We start from the raw sequence: 21,763 nt of genomic DNA, 5'->3' as shown, positions 1-21,763 counted from the left end.
CAACGTGATTGGCCAATTCAATAGAAACTCATTAGCATATCACAGCTGATTTAAAAAACGGCCGCGAGAAGCGAGAAATAGATGAAAATGTTGCGAAGGTAGGTCTTGATGTTTTCTGCTTAAAAAGTGTAAGTATAAAACTATATGAATGTATTGTCAAAGTGCTACATGAAAAAATATAATATTCTGTACCTAATTACTAAATTGCAATGTATTTGAAGGACAGTGTTTTCAGAAATATGCCGGTAACTTTGTGTAAGCTTATCCACCTTGTCCACACAACTATACGTACACATCACATGATTGATAAACACTGCACTTCTGATCATGCCATTGGCATTGCTAGACGAAATACATGTAGAACTATTCGTCTCAGATTACTATGCATGCACATGCATTGATGGTGATGATGAATTGAAGTTCACTTTACTTACAGCAATTTATGCTGATCATGTCTGCTGAATTACATGATTTACTAGTGCCAGTGTGGCGGCTGGCGCTGCCGCATGGGGGATAATGCCCCCTCCAGTCAGAAGTCTTGCCCCCCCCCCTGAAAGTGAAAAAATATCCTGGCGCTGCCACCGATGATTACTACTAGGGGTGGTGCATTGCGTACCCCAGGATGGGGTGGTGAATTATACTATAGGGGGTGGGGGGCAAAGATTTTTTGCAAGCCAGGCCAAAAGGGGGCGGGAAGCATTTTGTGGCAGGTCGAAAGGGGGGGTGTCAAGTAGTTCGCAACACAAACTTACATAACGGGCAAAACAGACACATCATTTATCGGTATGACATTTTCGTATTGGTGCTGCCCTATCTATACTAAAATGCAGAAAACCTTTTTACGGCCGACTACCGTGATGTTGCAAATTCGGGCGCTAACAACGCGACGGGCGCACAGTTCATTCATAAATTTCCACTCGGCAACAACAGATCGCCTCAGCAGCCAATCGGAGACAAGTGCGTGCAACGCAGTAAATACGCGATGCAGGGACAGACTTAGGTTTCAGTTTTCTACTGGCCCTCCGGGCCAGTGAAATGGCAAATCTAGTGGCCCTGCAATAAATTTACTGGCCCAGCTTCTTCAATATGTTCTACTGCAAAAAAAACACAAACTTTTGTTGGTGCTTTTGGGGAAAATTTTTAATCATTTGTCATCATACAATGTGTATCATATCGCAAATATAAAAAAAATCCAAATTATTTGATATTCCTCGTTTTCAAAATGCAATTCGATATGTCTGATGTGCTCTCAGGTCCCACAAAAAATATGTGGAGACATCACTATCCGAGCTCTTAAAGTCAAGCAAACCTTAACATTTTAATTTGTTTTGTACTGAATGTACTCAATGTAGAGAGTGTAGTCACTAACACAAGTTCAGTCAGTACTCCTGCCTTTTTTAGTTCCAAAAGTTTCAAACTAGGCGGTATTTGCGGTATCGCTATCATCATCAGATATACGGTAATTATGTAGTGCATGGAAGAGCTAAGTAGTACCCCAGGAGTAGTACATAGGCCTACTATCACTGTAAAAAGCGGCCATATATTTCCAACTTGCTAGCGATACAAGAATAAGAATATAAATATTAATATTATACAAAAAAAAACATTGAATAAAGATATAATTTTCAAGTGACAGGCAGAGCAGACAACTGTAAATATGACCGTCACTGATATTTTGTCTCGTATGTGTTATATCAGGCTCAAAAATCTAGTGGCCCGCCGGGCCACCGGGCCACTGCTTAAATCCGTCCCTGACGCGATGTATCCTTACAATACGCGCTCGTCTAAGGTTTTCTGCATTTTAGTATAAGTTTGCACTGAAAAGTGCCATCATGCCATCTCAGTTTTGGTGCGCCGATGTGGATCATGTGTTAATGAATTTTTATTTATTCTGGATAAATTACAATTACAAGCATAAGAGTTTAGACAAGAAGTACAAGAAGCTGTGTAATTAATATTATGACAAACATGCAACTATTTTAGCTGACAGGAGCCTTGTATTTTTTAGTGCAACATTGCACTAGCTTTTTGTATATACACTTCATCCCATACCGTTGTGCAGAGCTACTACGGTATGGGTTCCTCGTACTAGGTGTCAAGTGTTACTCTAGAACTCTTGCTTCGAATTTGCACGCGATAGTTACGCATTCGATGCTAGAGAGTACTTTGCTATGGTTTTTCGGTCGGACAGCGCCACTGGTTTTGCACAATTTTTTGCACTGGGAGCATATGATATATTTATCCAATAATGTTGAAATTTGGATTAAAGTTATTTCGATGAGTCAACTGTATCTTTTGAGCAAGATTTGCCTTTTTTGGACAGTCTAAAATTTCGCTGAAGTGTATTTATATTTTAGCAACATTTTTGATGTATTCGCCTGTCATGATTGGCTGGAGAATTCACCATGTGAGGGTACACATAATTTATTGCACCACCCCTAATTAATATGCATCCTTGTTTTGTCACTGAAGTGCTGAAGTAACCCATGAACCACAATCAACATTTGAATGTTGGGTTGTGGTTTGGAAGTTCTGCTGGTCCCTTAAAGTTGGACTTGAATGAAAACAATAAAAACATAACTTTGTTTTTTATTTTTGTCTGTTTTTTTTCATACAGGAATAAGTGATACTGAACAGTACACCTTCCTTACAAAAGGCAATGGTAGATGTGTACACAGAAGCAGCTGAAGTACTGAGAATGGTGTTAGACTACCTTCGGGCTCTCAGCCCAGAAGGACTGGTAAGTCCATGGATGATCCATGATCCAAACCACACAAACAGAAAGATTATTTTCCAATATTTGAGACACCCGAACTCCCTATGACCAGATAACCTGAGCCTCCCAGACAGGGGGTTTCAAATTTCAAATGGAATCACTCATTCAGGTACCGTAATATTAAAACCCCATTTGAAATTCACTCTGTGTGGAAGAGTAAGGTTTTGTCTTCCGTAGGGGGTGTTTGGATGTCAACTGAAATAGCCCATAATTGGGCTATTCAGGTCCATGCCAAAAGTAGGTGGAAACACACAAATTGACTGATTCTGCATCAGATCTTGCTAAGTATACGTTTGTGGTGCCTCTTTGACACATTTATTTTGTCGTGGCAATTGTAGCAATTCAAATTGCCCTAGTAATAATATGATTGATTAGTTCCGTAGGCACTCTGGGCAAACACAAAATACCATTTAAATTAATTCCTTCCATGCCCAAATTTAAAGGCCTGGATTGTTAAAGGTGAACCTCATTGAAAATAAAGTTATATATCAATGGAAAGCTTATGATGTCAGGAATCAGAAAAGAATATTTTTTATTTGCATAGCGTACCAGGCTAGACATAATCTCCATGCAAAGATTGGATATTGGCACCCCCCCTAAATTACAAAACGAAATCGTTCAAATTGGGCGCTTTCGTTGATGACGTCAGCCCAGGGACACACAGTTACTTCCGGGTTTGATTGTAAACACAATGTCCGTGTATTACTGTGGCATGCATCGGGCCATGCACGAATTCAGTCATTGTCAACTTACTTTACATGAAAAATATCTTCAATAAAATAAGAATAACATGAAGGAAATATCATGATCAAATTAAGAATGAAGTTCCTGAATAAAGTGTGTGGATTTAAAAATGGGAAAGTGCTGGCGGGTGATTTGGGATAGGCCAAGCCATCCACGATATGCATAGGGAATATTACAGTAAAGCACGAAGAGCGAAGATTCGCCAAGAACCGGAATGAAAACAGATTACAAAAAAATAACTGCTGGTGCTACCAGTACAGATCGTCACACCAAGTTGAGATGAACTTATCACAATGAGAAAATGAAGGAATAGAATAAGGTACATGTACAGGATTGTTTAATTATTTCTTAGCTTTACAATCAGTCATGGCCGGTCACGTATGATAGGCGAACTCGTATAGATACATACGGGATTAGCTCAGTGACTGACTGAGTCTCACTACGCCGAGTGTTCAGTATCCGCGACTGTACTGAACTTGCAGACAAAATGACCGATTTGATATTCACATTCTGATATTTCCAACTTATTGCTACTTCATCAGCAAAATTTATTCCTATAAATGTTCCAAATATAAGAGAACGATTGATCAAATCTGCTGAAACACCCCATGAAACACGGAGGACGAAGCCCGGCTTAGTCGCTGTGTTTGTGCATATCCGTCCCTGCAATTCAGCAGCAATTTACGCATCGTGTTCGGTAATCCATAAAACATGAATGTTTCACTTTTTCAGTACCGTACACTAGCTTACACTGATTGTACTATCATTAAAGAATCATGACACAAGTGACAATATTTTAATTTTATTCAGATTTCCATCAAATAACGGCATACTAAGCCTAAATTGTATTTATTTTATAATAAAGTATCTGCCCGAGTATCTGTTTCTTTCAATCGCGATTGTGTGGAAAGAATGTATTACCATAATACGCTAAATATGAAAACCTTTTATGGGCTGGATTTGATGAAATCGGCGGTTTTTATTAATTTTTAATTACTGTAAGACGATATTTTTTTAAATCAGACATTTTTAAAATGAATCAAGAATATATAGGGAATGTCACAAACAACTATTTAATTTGTTATTCGATCATGTTTATTCAGTCCATGACATGAACGGTAGCAGCATTTGCGCATGGGATTGGTCCCAGCGCGAAATTCAAACTCAATTACCCAGTTATACCCAGCCAGTTATGACTGATTTTGTCAAAGATGTACGGAAAATTTATGTGCTGACAATAATTCTATTATTTCTAATATATATAGAAGGAACCAGCAATTTGAAGATTCCTCTAATTTCAAGCTTTATTGTGAAAATCAGACTTGCCGGGCAGCTTGCAAAGTACAGTACAGGAAGCAAGTCTTGTTTACATGTTTCCAGAGTAGGATCACGTGACTGCGAACCCTGAGCTTACGTCACGAGCATTCCCAAGGTCATAGACGATTGATTTGGGTGCTTTTTGGGCGCCTTAAAAAAGACCAAAAATTCAACCATTTTTTTAATTTGTCAGCTTTATTAGCAATCAAAAAAATCGGAAAAAATTATTTTTAATATCCTGACATCATAAGCTTTCCATTGATATATAACTTTATTTTCAATGAGGTTCACCTTTAACTGTAAAAATGTTTTTCTATTCAAAGAATATTTTCAGAACACCACCCGTCTCACCTCAGTATGGCAGCAGGAAATGCAGACGCAGCATAGTGAGACATATTGGATCCAATTTACCTCTCAAACCAGCAAAGAGGATATGTTTCCAGGTATGTACATGGTGTGCCAGAGCATGTTTGTGTGTGGTGATATTTATGGATATTTAAGGAAAATGAAAATCTAGTACACTTCCTTCCAAATTTAAACTGGCTCTTTCACAGATTTTATGAGGATATTCTATTGAAATTTATAGAATAATAAATATCCCTATTTTGACTTCCTGAGGTACAGTCATAATTGCACAACATGTAGGGTTGTATACTACGGTGGGCTCACTGGGCTGTAATGAGTAGTGAAGCCCACCATTCACTTCTGGAGCCCACCACTGAAGGTTCATTTTGATTCTAGAGCCTGCCACTCAAATTGAAAAATCATGTGTATTTTACCAAATTTATCATTAAGGGGGTACTGCACCCCTGCCCAATTTTGTGCCTATTTTTGCATTTGTCTTTAAAATTATAGCGCATTGGTTACAAGTAAGATGTGTATATTATAGGGGCAAGGACAACAACTACTGCACTGGAAATTTTATTTCAACACAGGAAACAGTTGTGGAGTTACAGTCAAAAATGAGGGAAACCCAATATTTAATCAATAACTACTTGCTTTGAGTTGCTGAATTTTCAATGCTGTAGTTGTAGTCCTTGCCCCAATAATAAACATATCTTACTTGTCACCAATACGCTATAATTTTTGAGAAAAATGCCACTTTTGTTGAAATCAAGCAAATTCTGTAAATTGCCACCCGGCACTCAAATTCTGCTAGCGACAACATGAATACAAACAATATAATGCAATAAGGAAGTTTTGGAAAAAACGTTCTTAAAATTACATGTTTGTGTATTTCTTTATTTGAGAAAAAAAATCAATCTATCCACAGAAAGTGCGAAAGTATTTCCAGGGAAAAACTTCATGGATTCGTTTTTTCCAACTCTGTCTGTGAAATCTTGTAGATCTACAATCAATAATGGGTGTCAATTGACTCACTTGACTTTTATCCTCCAACAATAAAAAAAAATGTAGATTGTACAAAATGAATCGGCAAGGAAACGGAACAAGACACCAAGCTTCATAGACGAAGACTGCGATCCAATCATAGTAGCCAATCTTGCCGATATTCCATGGCTTGATGTGTGCAGCCCAGAGAAATCTGTCAGAAGAAGGTAGGTTTCATTAACTTTTTTTTAATGGATAGTGATATGAAGCTCCATACATGTGCAGTGCTAGTACATGGTAAATGTTGGTATTGCATTGTATGCATAATTGCATATGGACACAAAAAAGTGTCCACACAACATAAATCGGCAAAGGCCCAAATTTATCAAATTGACATCTTTTTAAAGTTTGATGGGTATGTATAATGTTTGCGTAACCCTAAGATTGTGTTACAACCACAGAGTACTACAGAGAGCGTACCACCAGTCAAAGTCTCCGCATCATCCGATAATGAGGGCCAATTGTTCCATGAAATGTGACAGGCGAGACTGCTACGCAATTACCGCATATTTTCATGCTTAATCGCGAAAGCACGCACCGCGTATACGCGAAGGCACGCAGCGCTGGCGTGATTGTTTCACATGGCACGATCGAACAATCGGCCCTCATGAATATGCAAGAACTCGCCGTATACAATACACGGGGACTTTGACTGGTGGTACTTTGTTTTCTCTCTCCTCTGTGATTACAACACATAGTAGACTTGTTAAGAGGTTGAACGCTGCATTTTTTAGTACAAAGGTCCCACTTGGCATGGATGTTCCTTGAGGCAAGAGAAAAAGATTCATCCAAAGAGACACTATGTCTCTATGCATAAACCCCTAATTAGCATAAATTATGCTAATTAGCACCCAAAATATGGTATTTTCTAATTTTTAGCCCATTTCACTTAAAAGCAGGTGAAAACAGTTGAATTTGGATTAATTTAGGATAAGGAATTAATTTTGGGGGTTGTTTTGGAATATGTGTCCATTCTGACCCCCAAATCCAAGATGGCCGCTGGCCGCCATCTTTAAAATATACGTTTTTACAACTTTTGAATCATACTGGCTACCAACTTGTGTGATATATCAATTTATACAAATTTGGGGCTGTAGAGCTCATTTCCGGCATTAATTTGATTAAAGGAGTTAATTTAAAGGTGTATTTATTTGCTATACAGGGTGAGTCAGAAAAAAAACTGCTCTCAATCATTCCTGATTTTGTACCTTCAAAACATGCGTGGTAAATGACACACTGGTTTATGGTATTACATTAAACAGATTGAACTAGTACCATATCAGTATGACTTTGTGGTCATGGTAGGAGCATCCGAACCAATAGTTTACGCGGCCCTGGATAACCAACCAATCCTGCCACCACCAAGGGCAACTTATCATCTAGAAGCTTTCCATCATGCCCAGAATCGCCAAAGGAAGTCCAAGCAGACCTTTTCTAAGGCCTGCTTTGACAGTTAAATCACTGAATGTCGAAGGATTCTCTACCTCCAAGCAAAATATCATCAGCGGATTGTGCAATAATCTCCACTGTGATGTCCTGTGCCTACAGGAAACCCATAGAGGAGCGACTAACCACCGCACAACCATACCAGGTATGGTCCTTGCCGTTGAGAGACCACATCGTCAATACGGGAGTGCGATATTTGTGAATGAAGTTATTGTGATTGAAGCCACTATGATGTCTGATGACAACAACATTGAAGTCCTCACTGTTGAGCTCAGTAATGTAACACTAACATCAGTCTACAAGCCACCAGCAGAAGACTTCAAGCTCCCTCTCTTCACTTCTAACACTGACACAAGCCATGTATCTTCATCGGCGATTTCAACAGCCACAGCACTCAATGGGGTTACAAAGAAACCAACAACGATGGAGCTGCAGTTCAGGAATGGATAGACAAACACCAGCTGAGCCTTATTCATGATTCCAAACTTCCTCCTTCGTTCCATAGTACCCGTTGGAAGAGAAGATACAACCCTGATCTAGCTATTGTCACTAACAACATCTCTGACATGTGTAAGAAGATTGTATTGGATCCAGTTCCCCAAACACAACACCGCCAATTGATAATCTCACCAAACATAGTGCCTTTTCAGCGACGCTTCAATTACAAGAAAGCAGACTGGAACGGATTCACAAAAGAGCTAGACCAGAAGGTGAAGAGAATTACTCCAACTCCAGACAACTATGACACCTTTGCCCAACTAGTTTCCAAGACTGCTCGTAGACATATACCAAGAGGCTGCAGGGTGGAATACATACCAGGCCTTTCCAAGGAATGTGCAGAAGAATACCAAGAGTATGTAACCATGTTTGAAGCTGACCCTTTCGCCGAGGAAACAACAGCAAAGGGTGCGACAGTTATGGAATCCACCTCCAAAGAGCGTAATAAGACCTGGCATACCCTCATATCAGCAGACATGAACCGCAACAGCAAGAAGGCATGGTCCACCATCCGAAAAATTCAAGGTGACCCTACAACAGCCCCACTGCAGCCCAAAGTCACACCCAACCAGGTTGCCCACCAACTGCTCCTGAATGGAACAAGTGGCAAGAAGCATAAGACCAAATTAGACCGCAAGAAATACAGCGGAGACCCCGGCTTCACCAAGCCCTTTACTATGCAGGAGCTGGAAGCAGGAATCGCCAAACTCTAACCAGGGAAAGCAAGTGGCCTTGACAACATCGCAACTGAGCAGCTGAAGAACTTTGGTCCAGAGGCAAAGAAATGGCTCTTACAGCTCTACAATACCTGTCGTCGCAGCCACAGACTCCCTAAGATCTGGAAGAAGTCTCACATCATCGGTCTGCTGAAGCCAGGGAAAGATCTATCCATCCCAAAGAGTTATCGACCAATATCGCTTCTCAGCCATACCTACAAGCTATTCGAACGCCTCCTGCTCAACAGACTGGCACCCGTGGTAGACGAGCAACTCATCCCAGAACAAATCAACAAGAAGCCAAGTTCTCAACCTTACCCAGCACATTGAGGATGGATTTGAGGATGGATTGGTAACCGGAGTTGTTTTCGTCGACCTCTCAGCAGCTTACGATATCGTCAATCATAAATGTCTCCTCAGCAAAATCCTGGACCTAACCAAAGATATCCACCTGACGGATCTCCTCGAATGCATGCTTGACAACAGGATGTTCTTTGTTCAGCTTGGAGACAAGAAGAGCCGGTGGCGAAGACCCAGGAACGGACTACCCCAAGGCAGTGTTCTCGCACCTCTCCTGTTCTATATATACACCAATGATCAACCGAGAAGTGAAGACACCCAACGCTTCATATATGCAGACGATCTTGGCATCAGTGCACAACACACCGACTTCACTGTTGTGGAACAGAGACTCTCCAAAGCCCTGGATGAGCTCACGCCACACTATGAGGAAAACTACTTCCGTGCCAACCCATCCAAGACACAGGTGTGTGCTTTCCACCTCCGCAACCATGAAGCTAAACGTCAACTGAAGGTGACCTGGTCTGGAACCACACTAGAGCACTGTGAAACACCCGTATATCTGGGAGTCACTCTCGACCGTACACTCTCATACAAGAGCCACATTGAGAAGACAAGGAGCAAAGTTTGTTCACGAAACAAAATTTTGAACAAGCTCACTGGATCCAGATGAGGAGCCCGGTCAGACACTCTCAGATCAGCAGCCTTGGCTTTATGCTACTCTAGTGAATATGCCTGCCCAGTGTGGGGAAGATCAACTCATGCCAAGAAGCTGGACCCAGCACTCAACCCATGCTGTCGACTTATCACTGGATACCTCCGATCAACACCAACGGAGAGTCTCTACACCTTAGCTGCTATAGCCCCTCCAGATGTACGCAGACAAGTGACCAGCATGCAAGAGCGTGAGCGTCAGACCACTGATATGAACACCCCATGTTCAACCAGACTGCTGCACCCAAACGCCTTAGATCCAGAGGAAGCTTCCTAAGCAAAGTTCATCCTCTTGGGACAGTCTCCAAGGAAGCGGAAAGACTCACCCTATGGAAAGAGAGATCTCCCAATTCACTAGCTATGGGACTACAACCCAGTGAGCAGCTACCACCTGGAGCTGATTCCACATGGCCTGAGTGGCGGTGTCTCAACAGACTAAGATCAGGGGTCGGAAGGTGCAAGGTCGCTTTGCAGAAATGGGGATACCTACCAGAAGGACAAAACACTACCTGTGAGTGTGGAACGGTTCCACAGACTATGGAACACCTGTTGGTCTGTCCACAGATGGGGAAACATTGCACACATGAGGACCTAGCTGAATTCAACGATTCTGCTCGTCACTGCGTCAGCTATTGGCTTGGGCGCATTTGATCCTGCGCTTGGACACGCTAAGAAGAAGTATGACTGCACAGTCCAATAAAAAGTAACTATTTCAGGTTCAAAGGTCCACTTTTAGGAACTGAACATGACTGCGTGTGTGCAGATTAACCGGCCATTTTGGATTGTCAAAATGTCCGCCATATTGGTATTTAAAAAATTACAAGTGAATCCTAGACTTCAAAAAAGCAAAATATAGAAAATCCCCACAATTGCCAACGACCAAAATGTTGGTGACGCACTGAACCAAACTATATATTCAAATATAAGTTTGATGTTCAACCATCTACAATATTGTCAAAGACTGGTACATTGGAATTTACATTAAAAAAACCACTGTGTCCTTTTCAAATGACTTCCTATCTTATAAACAGTGCCAGAAATGAGTTTCCCACCCCCATGTTAGTATTAATTGATATGCCACACAAGTCTGTAGCTCGATTGGTTCAAAAGTTGTAAAAACGCATATTTTAAAGATGGCGGCCAGCGGCCATCTTGGATTTGGGGGTCAGAATGGACACATATTCTCAAAATTATCCCTAAAATTAATTCTTTATCCTAAATTAATCCAAATTCAACTGTTTACATATATATATGTTTTAAAGTGAAATGGGCTAAAAGTTAGAAAATACCATATTTTGGGTGCTAATTAGCATAATTTATGCAAATTAGGGGGTTTTATGCATAGATACAGAGTGTCTCTTTGGATGAATCTTTTCCTTTTGCCCCAAGGAACATTCATGCCAAGTGGGACCTTTGTACTAAAAAATGCAGCGTTCGCCCCATTTTCACCCCTTAACAAGTCTACTAACAGTATATACAGTACTTGAAAAAGCCTGTTTAGTTATACAAGGGGCAAACTAATCCAGAAGGCACACTAAATACTGTGCAGAAAGCAGAATCTTGGACAGCTATCCAGTTACCACAATAGAATTGCTTTATTTCGTGTTTGAGTCCATGTGGTAGTTGTCCAAGATTCTGCTTGCTACCAAAACGGTGTCCTTCATGAGAGACATGCTAACATGGTAAAGACTTTGCTCTAACTTGGCAAGAATAGAGGCCATCAGCCTTTTCCGCGAGATCCGCCATCTTGTGGGTACTGTCGTTCTGCATGTCATGCGTTAGACATTACGCCCCGATTACGTGGAAGTCGCAGCGCGTGACGCACCTCTTCAGTCAGGCGTCAACGCAGTGATCTTAGCAACAAGGCACTCCGTACCCACAAGATGGCGGCATTGACGTCACAATAACCTCTATTGAATTTAAAATCCCACCGTTTTTTTTACCTGACTGGTCCTTAATCTCTCTAAATTCCTATTCCACTATTCCATTTCTAACCTATTCGACCCCATGTCAATACTGTGTCGAATGTCCCATCTTATTCCTGGCCTGGGGAGACTTGCACAGTTTCGAGCTTGCGACCTACATATTATTGAGTGCCACTTAACCTTTAAAGAAGCCCCACTGGCACTGGTTCCTCCTTATGTGAATGGCTTTTATTCAATTATAATAAGAATTGACATCAAAAATATAAAATAAACGTTCACTTTGGATGTTGCTGGTTGTAGCGTAGTGTACACTGATGGAGAGTTTGGACATTGGACCTCAATAAATCTTTAAAACCCATTTCTTTTGCTCCATCAGATCCGAGCTGCATTCAAGAAAACCAAAGAAGACTTCCAATAGGCGTCGTACCATCCACTCATTCAAGACTCCACAGAGAGATGAAGACAAAGTCTGCACACCACGCAGAGTCTGTACGCCACGTAGCGCTCTAGAGACGATATCAGAGGATGGAGCGCCCCTTGCCACGCCTGACCCTAAGGCGATGCAGAAAATAGATGCACTTGAGGCTGAGCTAATGAATCTCAGGGCTCAGATTGCGATGATTGTTACAGTGCAACAAAACCAACCTACAGGTATATCATTGCAGGTTTCAAATTTTTGATCAAAGCTGTGTGATTCAAATCTTGTGCATAGATTAAGGGATCCAAAATGGCGTTTATTGCGTTTCGACAGTATTTTTTTGTGGGACATGAGAGCACCTCAGACCTATCGAATTGCATTCTGAATACTGAAGTATGTCTTTCTGATATCAAATAATTTTCATTTTTTTAAATCACAATATAATACAAATTTTATGACAAATTATAAAAATTTGATATTTTTCAAATTTTTGATATATAACAGTCCTCGAAGTAAATTATATAAATCTAATGATATATTCTTAAAGTGTATGTAGCAGGGAGGAAAAGCCGACGGTCAATTGAAAATTTTGACCTTTCATATTGAAGATATGGATTTTTTTCCCAAAAAGACCTAAATTTTTTGGTGTTTTGGGAAAAAAATCCATATCTTCAATCTGAAAGGTCAAAATTTTCAATTGATCGTCGGCTTTTCATCCCACCTACATACACTTTAAGTATAAATCATCAGATTTATAAAGTTTACTTCAAGTACTGTTAAATATCAAAAATATCAATTTTAATGATTTGCCATAAAATGTGTATTAAATTGCTAATTTCAAAAATCAAAATTATTTGATATCAGAATGACATTCTTCATATTCAGAATGCAGTTCGATATGTCTGATGTGCTCTAATGTCCCAAAATAAATACTGTCCAAACGTTCATACCCCAGCCCTTAATAGTAACAAGATTTTTTTATGAATGGAATCAAATTGATCACTCCCACACAAGTTTTTGAACTTGAAGTTTACAAAAATGATTTTTTGAAAAGTTCCTTTATACATGTATATAATATTGGTCAGAATCAAGATCAATCTGTGTGGTGAAATTGAAATTTTGCAGCATTGTGAGATATCTAATATTGTCTGATATTGCAACAATGAGAGGAGCTGAAAACCCAATTTAATTCACAGTATTAGATTATTGATGTGTTCAAATACGAGGATGAACTTAAAACCACTAATAAGCCAAAACAAGCAAAGGACTGTGTTAGTCTTGGTTCCATTTGATGTTGATATCTATAGGATAATAATATTAATACAACTTTTTAAATATTATTTTGAAAGTTTCTTTTGACACAAAGAAATTTGTTTTATTACCATTTCAGTCATTGTGATGACAATAGAATTTAAACAAAAGTAGTTCTGAAACTCGCATCCGAAACTATTAAATAAAGGAAAATTTTGATTTACCTTGCAAATACGATCTGTTATCATCCTCAGGCAGCTGATAGTCTTCACACTTGGATGGTTTTAGTGTTTCTAGAAGGCTGTTTTTAGGAAGATCGCGGCTTCTGTCTGTTGTTTTAAAAACCATCATCCATGTTTATGTAACAATTGTTCTCTCTCTTCTCTTCTTTACTCCAGGTGCTAGATATGCAATGGCAACTCCTCCTCCCCCACCTATCCCATTTGTGCTTTCGCCAGAAACTCCAGTCCCTCCCCCACCACCAGCCCCTCCAATGATGGGTGGTCCACCCCCTCCTCCACCAATGATGGGTGCCCCTCCTCCACCACCACCACCCCCTCCGCCTATGTTCTCACTGACAAGCAAACCAACAATAAGTGTCGCTGAGCAGATCAGGAGGGTAAGTTGCGTTTTATAATTGCAAGTATAAATAAAAACATACAAAATGCAACTGAAATTCTGCAAGCTTTGGAAAAAGTGTAAGATGATCCACATTAGTATTATAGATTCGTCAGGTTTGTTGATAAACATGATGTCATTTGAACAAAAACAAAAATTTGACTCACTTTTGATCCTTACTTCCGGTTGGACGTATCCCGACTGAAGTCAGGATGGTAAGGATCAACAACCATCATTCTGATGATGCCTACCGACCATGATATTCGAAACCGTCAAATTTTTGGTTTTGTTCAAATGAAATCATTTATAATGATCTCACATTGTTTTACATCCTGCTGGGGAAGAGTAGTTCAGGGAAAGCTGTCTAAAAAATTTGTTTTATAATGAGCCTTATGTGTAAAAATAGAGGGGATGTCAAAATGGTATAAAACCCTGTGACGTTGCCCCTGGACCCCACACTTTGAGCTGCTGCGCTCAGCTCACATTGGATTTTGTATTCCAGTGTTTTTCAATTAACATGGTTCTCACGCCTGGACTGGCAATGCCATCTGTTTCAAATATTTTGGGGACAACCATTCTGCTTTGTGTGCATGACCAACATCTGATCTTGTGAATGAAAATAATGTTTGTGTGACCAATTGAATTTATTTTTCAGAACAAAGTTAAGAACGGCAGCAGTTGTGGATCCAAGGCCCCTACTAAAGGTGGTGTACCCAATATGGCTGATGTACTCAGGGGGCTAGGCACTGTCAAACTCAAATCAGTTGCTAGGTAGGTAAAATGGTTGGGAATTATATATATATTACCTCATTTACTCATTGCTGATATTTACCTTGAGTCTACCACTGTAAGTGTTTCTCTACTGTCATGTTTGGTACGAACTGCAGTCGCAGTGTTGATTTTTACATATGTGACGTATCATGTCAAAAGGAGACACTTTTGGGCAGGTTATACATTTTGAGGTTTTAACATATCTTAAATGTAGAGTTATTTTGCTCCACAACGCCGTTTTCCCAAATAAAATCGGACATTCCTAAGCGAAGATATTGGAGTTCGTAAGTTACGGTATTATAAAATTGGAAATTGAGATATCGGCCTTTAAAAATATCATTGGCAATGTAATGACCTTGAAAAATGTTTAAAAAAATACAAAATACCAGTTATATTCCGGTCTGAAACTATCAGACAATATTTTTAACATTAATAACATCACAACTTTGCAACAAACCCAAATTGTGAAAAAATCACACCCGGGCAGGTTTTTGGTTATTTCTCCATTTACGATCCTGCCCAAAAGTGTCTCCTTTTGACATGACACGTCACATATGACAAAGTAAACTTGACACATGTGACACCAGTGTTTTCAAAATGTCATATATACGCTGGCAAAGTGATGTCATAATCGGATTAACTACCATAGCAATAGGTGAAAACAATTTTTAATATTATATACCACACTGCACTGGTATGTTCATGTGGTACCTATGCATTGAACCATATCATGCTGATCACTCGCACCTGTAAGATTAGTATCTTTGAAAAGACTGGTATTGTATTCAAAACTATGATTGCAGACATACACAGGTGATTAGTGCAACCTGTGTGTAGTGCAGCGCGATATATTCAAAATTGTTTTCACCTATTGCTATGGTAGTTAATCCGATTATTACATCACTTTGACAGCGTATTAGTAGATGATCTTACACCACCTTGGGTCATGTGGTGTGATGTGATGCAATGAATGGGTAATTTAGGGTTATGTCACTATATCTACATGATATCCAGTGATGTACGTGAAAGGGAGTAAGAAATATTGAAGATGCATTGTATTTTCCTGTCACATTTATCGATAGTACTTGATCTTGTGCGGTCACAACCACAACAGAGAGCTAATCACAGACGTAGCTGCACCTGTTTATATTGGCAAGTGTGTTGTGATACTTACATTGTACCCCGCGGATTTCCAGGTGGTACCTCTATTTGGAGCCACCCAAGGCCTGCGTTTCTAATGACCCAGTGTATAATTTGTGATATTTACATTTCAGTACCCATTTCTCCACAGATCTCCAGGTGGTACCCCTATCCAGCAGCCACCCAAAGTCTGCATATCTAATGACCCAGTGTATTGTGATACTTACATTTCAGTCACAATTTCTCCACAGATCTCCAAGAGTTACCCCTATCCGGCAGCCACCCAAGGTCTGTGTGTCTATAGACTTCTCAGTAGTCCACTTGCCCATTTTGCATACTCTGGCTATTACATAAAAGCATAAAACGCTGATTTGTATTAATTTGTGTGCAATTGATAGATTTTCACATATTTTCAGTCACCGTACTCCCTCTGTTTGTTAGCTTCCCAAGTGGACTACTTACTTTGACTAGCGGTTAACATTTTTAACACGGGACTCTATGGAGAGTTAGGCCAATTTCTGGCCTAACTAAAATTGGCCATGATGTAATGCATCTTTAAATGGATCTCGCTTGTGATTGGTCGCCCAGATTTCGCTATGGTTTAAATCCTCCGGGCACGTACCATTACCATTAACTAAATCGTACACAGCAATCTATGAAATTTGCTGCACGTTTGATCTGGCGCGAAAGTTTAACTCTCAGTGGTGTGTATGGACGTACATTTAGCGCGTAGAACAGAATTGTTCAATATTAAGTGAGCAGTTATAATTATGCAAGATATGTTGCATTCAATAGAACTTTTATTGTCACTAATCATCTAATTATATAAACTCTTTATGACCATTTTACTATTGAACAATTTAATTCTAATAAACATCAGTATCATTTTGAGTTCATCGGAATGCGTTCATCATGATGAATAATAACATATTTTTTTATCAAAATTCGACTATGGCATAGTCTAGTGTGTCTAATGACCCAGTATATTATTTCAATATCCATTTCCCCACAGATCTCCAGGAGGTACCCCTATCCGGCAGCCACCCAAGGCCTGCATATCTAATGACCCAGCAGCCCTCATAGCGCAAGCATTGAAGAGGAAATTTGCCAGGCAGCGAGCAGAGGAAAGCCCAGACAAAGAGAATATCAGACATTTCACGCCATCCCCGAAGAAGCTGACTCCAAGCAAAGAAAGTCCAAAGGTATGGTGATTTTTGGATGTAACAAGAATAAACACTGTAAACACTTTGTGGCCATGTGTAACAATTTTGGTGTACTGACAATGAAGTTTGGTACAAGAGAATTGCCCTTTTCAATGAGAAATAAAATTGTTAATTTTTGAGAGAGAAAATTCTTCATTGGTCACACCCAAATTCAAGCGAGAGTGCACATGAACTGAACAGAAAGTGTGGATTTGGGTGGATTTTTTTCAAACCAATCAAAATCAGAAACCATGCTTACCATACCATACCATACTGTGAACAATTCTGTTTGTATAGGAGTGGCTGATCAATTATACTATTCAGCAAATTACTTCAGCAGTGTCCGTCTGCTCTGTCTGATTACTGCATTAAAAAGAACTAGGTCAGGCGATGCTACGCTGCTTGACCATAAAATGAGGTGCCGATGTGATGATGACGTGATTCAATTAGAACCTACTTCCGTATACACCATAAACTGCGCCAAATTGGCAGACCGCTGAAGAACTGCTGAAAACTATAATAACATACTTCTCTCCTCTGCCTTGCCTGTTCGAGCAGTGATTTTCATGTTTTTGGCTGAAATCAGGTTTTGTGTGAGTCCAAATTTTACACCATTTTTATTAAGGTTTTTTGGGTGAAACTGAGTGTCATCCATAACATAATCGTAGGAAAGAAAAAAAAAACTTTTACTCCCTAGGCATCATCGGAATGATGATTGTTGATCCTTCTGCAGAGCATATTCAGTCAGGAGAGGATCATACATTTGACTTGGGTAGTGGTCCCCCTCATCTCTGTTCATGTCTTTGGGTCCTTGTCTTCTGATCCAAATGGATTCTTTCAGATGTCCAGCATTAGTATGTATCACACTCCTTCCACAGAATTATGGCATTGTCCCCAGACGAGGACCCAATGTCATGAACAGAGACTAGAGGCTCACTACTTAAGTCATGTGTATGATCCTCTCCCGACTGAAAATACACCCTCTACAGTCAGGATTCGTCCAGCCTGAAGTAAGGATCCGTCCACCATGATAGGCGAAACCGTCAATAGCAAACAGAAGTTTTGGTTTTGTTCAAAAGCAATTTTTCATACTGTATATCAACAAACCTGATGAATCTTATTTAGTGATTTGAGTGTCATCTGATCTCTGGTTCCTTGAAATTATAATCATGATTGGGCTATACCAGCTGAAATTCATACATCCCTTATGGAAGACATGGCCTTAATCTCCCACTCAGGGAGTATAGATTTCAAATGGTCCATTCAGGTAGCTGCATTTAAAATTCACACTCCCTGTGCGGAAGATCAAGGTCATGTCTTCCATCTAGGTGGTGTATGGATTTCAAAAGAAATAGCCCAATTGATATTGATACAAATGTTTACTTTCTTCTTCAGTTACAGTTTGGTCAGCATCTCCTGAAGCCTTCCAACAACAAACGCAAGTCACTCACCAGGCAGAGTAGGCCTTTAGTCGACGTCAACGCCTGAACACCATCCTTGATGTGCATTAATATGTGCAAATTTATCAATGCAATGATTTGGTCTCATCTTTTGAAGATTGGATGTTACAATTTTGTTACAGTTGGCATCCATATTGGCAAAGCTGTGTTTATCAAGGACTCACTCCAGCAGCCAATATTGGGTCGCTGCATTGTAGAATGATTTACAGTGTCATATTCCAATTGATTTGCAATTATTCAGCTCCTTTGGTAGTCAAGTTTGACAACTTTGATCGCTGATTTCCTGAATCCACAACATCAAGTAATTAAATATAACGTAAAATATGTCATGACAGAGAGAGTTCATGATCCCTGAGATTATGTGATTTTATAACTTTTTTAAAGTTGATGAAATATTTTATAGGAATCTGTGTAAATTGATACATGCTATTATTCGAGGGAGAGAATTCCTTAACTGATTCAGTGAATCACATTTACCTAAAACAAAAAGGAAGTAAGTACCTGTCTGAATGAACATGGCACATTAAAATGTTCACAATTTTACAAGAGCTGTTTGAGGTATAGTTAGATGTGGCAACGTACATAAGGGAAGTAACAAGATACCACACTCTTATTCCCTTTCATTTTTATGCCTAAAACACATTTCCATGTCCGAGTTCATACAGCATTGAAAGTTGTTGCAGCTTAAAATGTGTGCATTTTTGTGTTTCTGTCGGAACGATGCAAGTTAAAAAGGTTTATTCCCACTAACCATGTTTTGGTGTGACTGGTCGTATGAATTGAAATATTATGCAACTACAATTCATTTGAAAATACTGGTATTGTATCAATTTTAAACTTTTTTAATAATTTTTTTGTCTTTATAAATGACGAATTCCTTCTTTTATGTTAACTATGGTTAACTTCCTTTTATTGTAATTTCTTTTGTCATGTGTACATAAGAGTTTATATTGCACACCCTTTTCACAATCTATGTATATGTGCTGTCTTGTATCATTATTATGGTCATGTTAAAGTTTCAAGTTTCTCATACATTGATAAAAGTGAAATTATTCTCGTTCAGTTGATATTCCCATCAGTTCCACTTATTGAGTGAGTGGACAAAAAGGATACGCAGCTTGTGTGAGTTGATATGTAACATTCCTCTCACTCAAGACAAGTCAAACTGGTGGGTACATAAAATGAATAGAACAATAATAATTATAGTAATGCAGTGTGAACTGTCCTTGATGTGAATTTGGAAGGAACAAATTGTGGTATATGCAATTTATGCATCAAGCAATTTTCTTCCAGTTTTGTAAATCATTTTGGTCATCTGTACTCTGACAATTTAGGCAACTTGAAATTTTACATTGCCAATGACATTAGATGTGTGCTATTGAGCATTATGGTACTCTGGAGTTGGTCTGCAAAAAAAAGGAATTGCAAGATATCATGTGCATTGACCCTTAGTCATTGATGAAGAATTTTACACATTGTACAATTTTCTTTTTTTAATTGAGTTACAGTGTCATAAAATGCAGCACAATGCCTCATTGGTGGGAATTTGGAATTAATGAATTAATAAGCGAGCAAAATGCATAAATTGCATCAAACACTTTTCATCCCATTTGTGCCACCCAGTGAGGCCAGTTTGACAGTTGAATAAAAAAAGGTCTTCAGCGCTTAGTTATTATTATGCGCTAACAAGATTCACCCATTTAACTGATGAACTGCTAACCTAATATCCAGCAATTTAGTATCTTCTTGATGTTTTACTTTACTCATGACTACAATGTACTGCTAGACCACATCAAAACAGGTAGTTCAATGCAAGGACTTTCAGTACATCAATCTTCCTGCATTCATCCAATGTTATCAAAGTATTAGCATCTTTATTTCTGTGCAGTGATGTCATCTGATTTGCTTTGGTGCGTTTCAAAGTAGCAATATAGAATGCAAGAAAGTTGTAACTACTAACTACCTTTGTATTTCATTAGTTACTACCTTCTTGAATTCCTTTGACGTAATTGGGGGGCTTTAACTTAGTGCACATTCCATTAAAATGGAACTATTGGCCCTATTCAGTAAAGGTGGTAATTTTTGTTGTATTAATATTTCGCGCTGCAACAATTTCATACATAATTATTTGCTTAGTTTTTAATTCCAATAATTTTTATAACTTAAAACTTGCACACTGAATAGATATTTTTGTTGTTTTTAATTTCATGCAAGTTTAGAAGTGTGAAAATTAATGTAATGCGTGAAAAATTTCAATTTTGTAAGTTACTCAGGGCTACAACCTCCAAACTATGCACTAAAGTCACTGCCCAGATTTACAGAAATGCAGCCTGATCATTGTTTTATCAGTCATTATTGTTATGTGTGTGTCTTATCAATTGTTCATTGGGTTTTATCCACTTGAAATCCATACACCATATGGAAGAATCAATCTTTATCTCCAATAAAGTGGGTGCAGATTTCAAATGTGGTAACCCAAGATCAGGTAAACCCATTTGAAATCCACACTCCCTGTGTGAAAGGTCATGTCTTCCATAGGGGTGTAAGGATAGTAACGGGAATAGCCCATTGTGATAATTGAGATTGTCTAATTCTTACTTTCACAACCTTATTGTATATTATTAAAGTGTACATTTTGTACAGATTTCTGCAATAATATTACATGTCTCAAGTGTGTTTGTAGTGAAGTATGTGCCTATAAAATACAGCGCTGGACATTTCAATTCATATTTTCAATGACAAACATGGCAAAACGATTGTTACAACACAAACACCAAATGTTGGGAGTAGACTTGCAAGGATTGTTTTAATGTTTAACAATCTAGTCCATGGAAGCACTCCTACACCATACATTAACTTTCAATCTCGCCCAAGTACATGTAAACCAATATTGCGGTTTTTATTGGGATGCCTCCACCATGGGGTGATTTAAATTCAGAAAGATTAAAATGGCACACTCTGAGTGGTAAACAAACGAACATGACATCAAATGACCATTCATATGAGACCAGATTAACATTAGACCAGACCAGACATTAGTCCCTTTACTCACACATGATCTCCCTCATACATGCAATA

The 21,763-nt window shown here is 39.0% G+C and overlaps 1 protein-coding gene across 3 annotated transcripts; it reads left to right on the top strand.

The window, feature by feature from the left end:
* The first annotated feature begins 39 nt into the window (after window positions 1-39).
* On the top strand, window positions 40-21,343 carry LOC140166270 (mitochondrial fission regulator 2-like). 3 transcript variants are annotated; one of them, XM_072189679.1, is made up of 9 exons: window positions 40-128; window positions 2,618-2,740; window positions 5,161-5,280; window positions 6,254-6,393; window positions 12,202-12,476; window positions 13,893-14,113; window positions 14,768-14,883; window positions 17,036-17,225; window positions 18,627-21,343. In XM_072189679.1, the coding sequence occupies exons 2-9, from the start codon at window positions 2,660-2,662 to the stop codon at window positions 18,711-18,713; spliced, it is 1,230 nt and encodes a 409-aa protein (XP_072045780.1). In that variant the 5' UTR covers window positions 40-128; window positions 2,618-2,659; the 3' UTR covers window positions 18,714-21,343. The 3 variants fall into 3 exon arrangements, with proteins under 3 accessions (XP_072045780.1, XP_072045779.1, XP_072045781.1); XM_072189678.1 differs by having other exon boundaries at window positions 18,621-21,343; XM_072189680.1 differs by lacking the exons at window positions 17,036-17,225; window positions 18,627-21,343 and adding an exon at window positions 16,175-16,400 and having other exon boundaries at window positions 42-128.
* The last annotated feature ends 420 nt before the right edge of the window (window positions 21,344-21,763 follow it).

This window comes from Amphiura filiformis, chromosome 12 (assembly GCF_039555335.1).
Source record: "Amphiura filiformis chromosome 12, Afil_fr2py, whole genome shotgun sequence".
NCBI lineage: Eukaryota > Metazoa > Echinodermata > Ophiuroidea > Amphilepidida > Amphiuridae > Amphiura > Amphiura filiformis.
Note: the sequence above shows the minus strand (reverse complement) of the source record. Positions and strands in the feature narration are given on the sequence as shown.

What these genes read in the sequence shown, in the direction of transcription:
- LOC140166270 (XM_072189678.1), top strand. Translation starts at nt 2,660, where the DNA reads ATGGTAGATGTGTACACAGAAGCAGCTGAAGTACTGAGAATGGTGTTA. An exon ending in CTCTCAGCCCAGAAGGACTG is followed by an intron (nt 2,741 to 5,160) that starts GTAAGTCCATGG and finishes TTCTATTCAAAG; the next exon opens with AATATTTTCAGAACACCACC. An exon ending in CAAAGAGGATATGTTTCCAG is followed by an intron (nt 5,281 to 6,253) that starts GTATGTACATGG and finishes AAAAAAATGTAG; the next exon opens with ATTGTACAAAATGAATCGGC.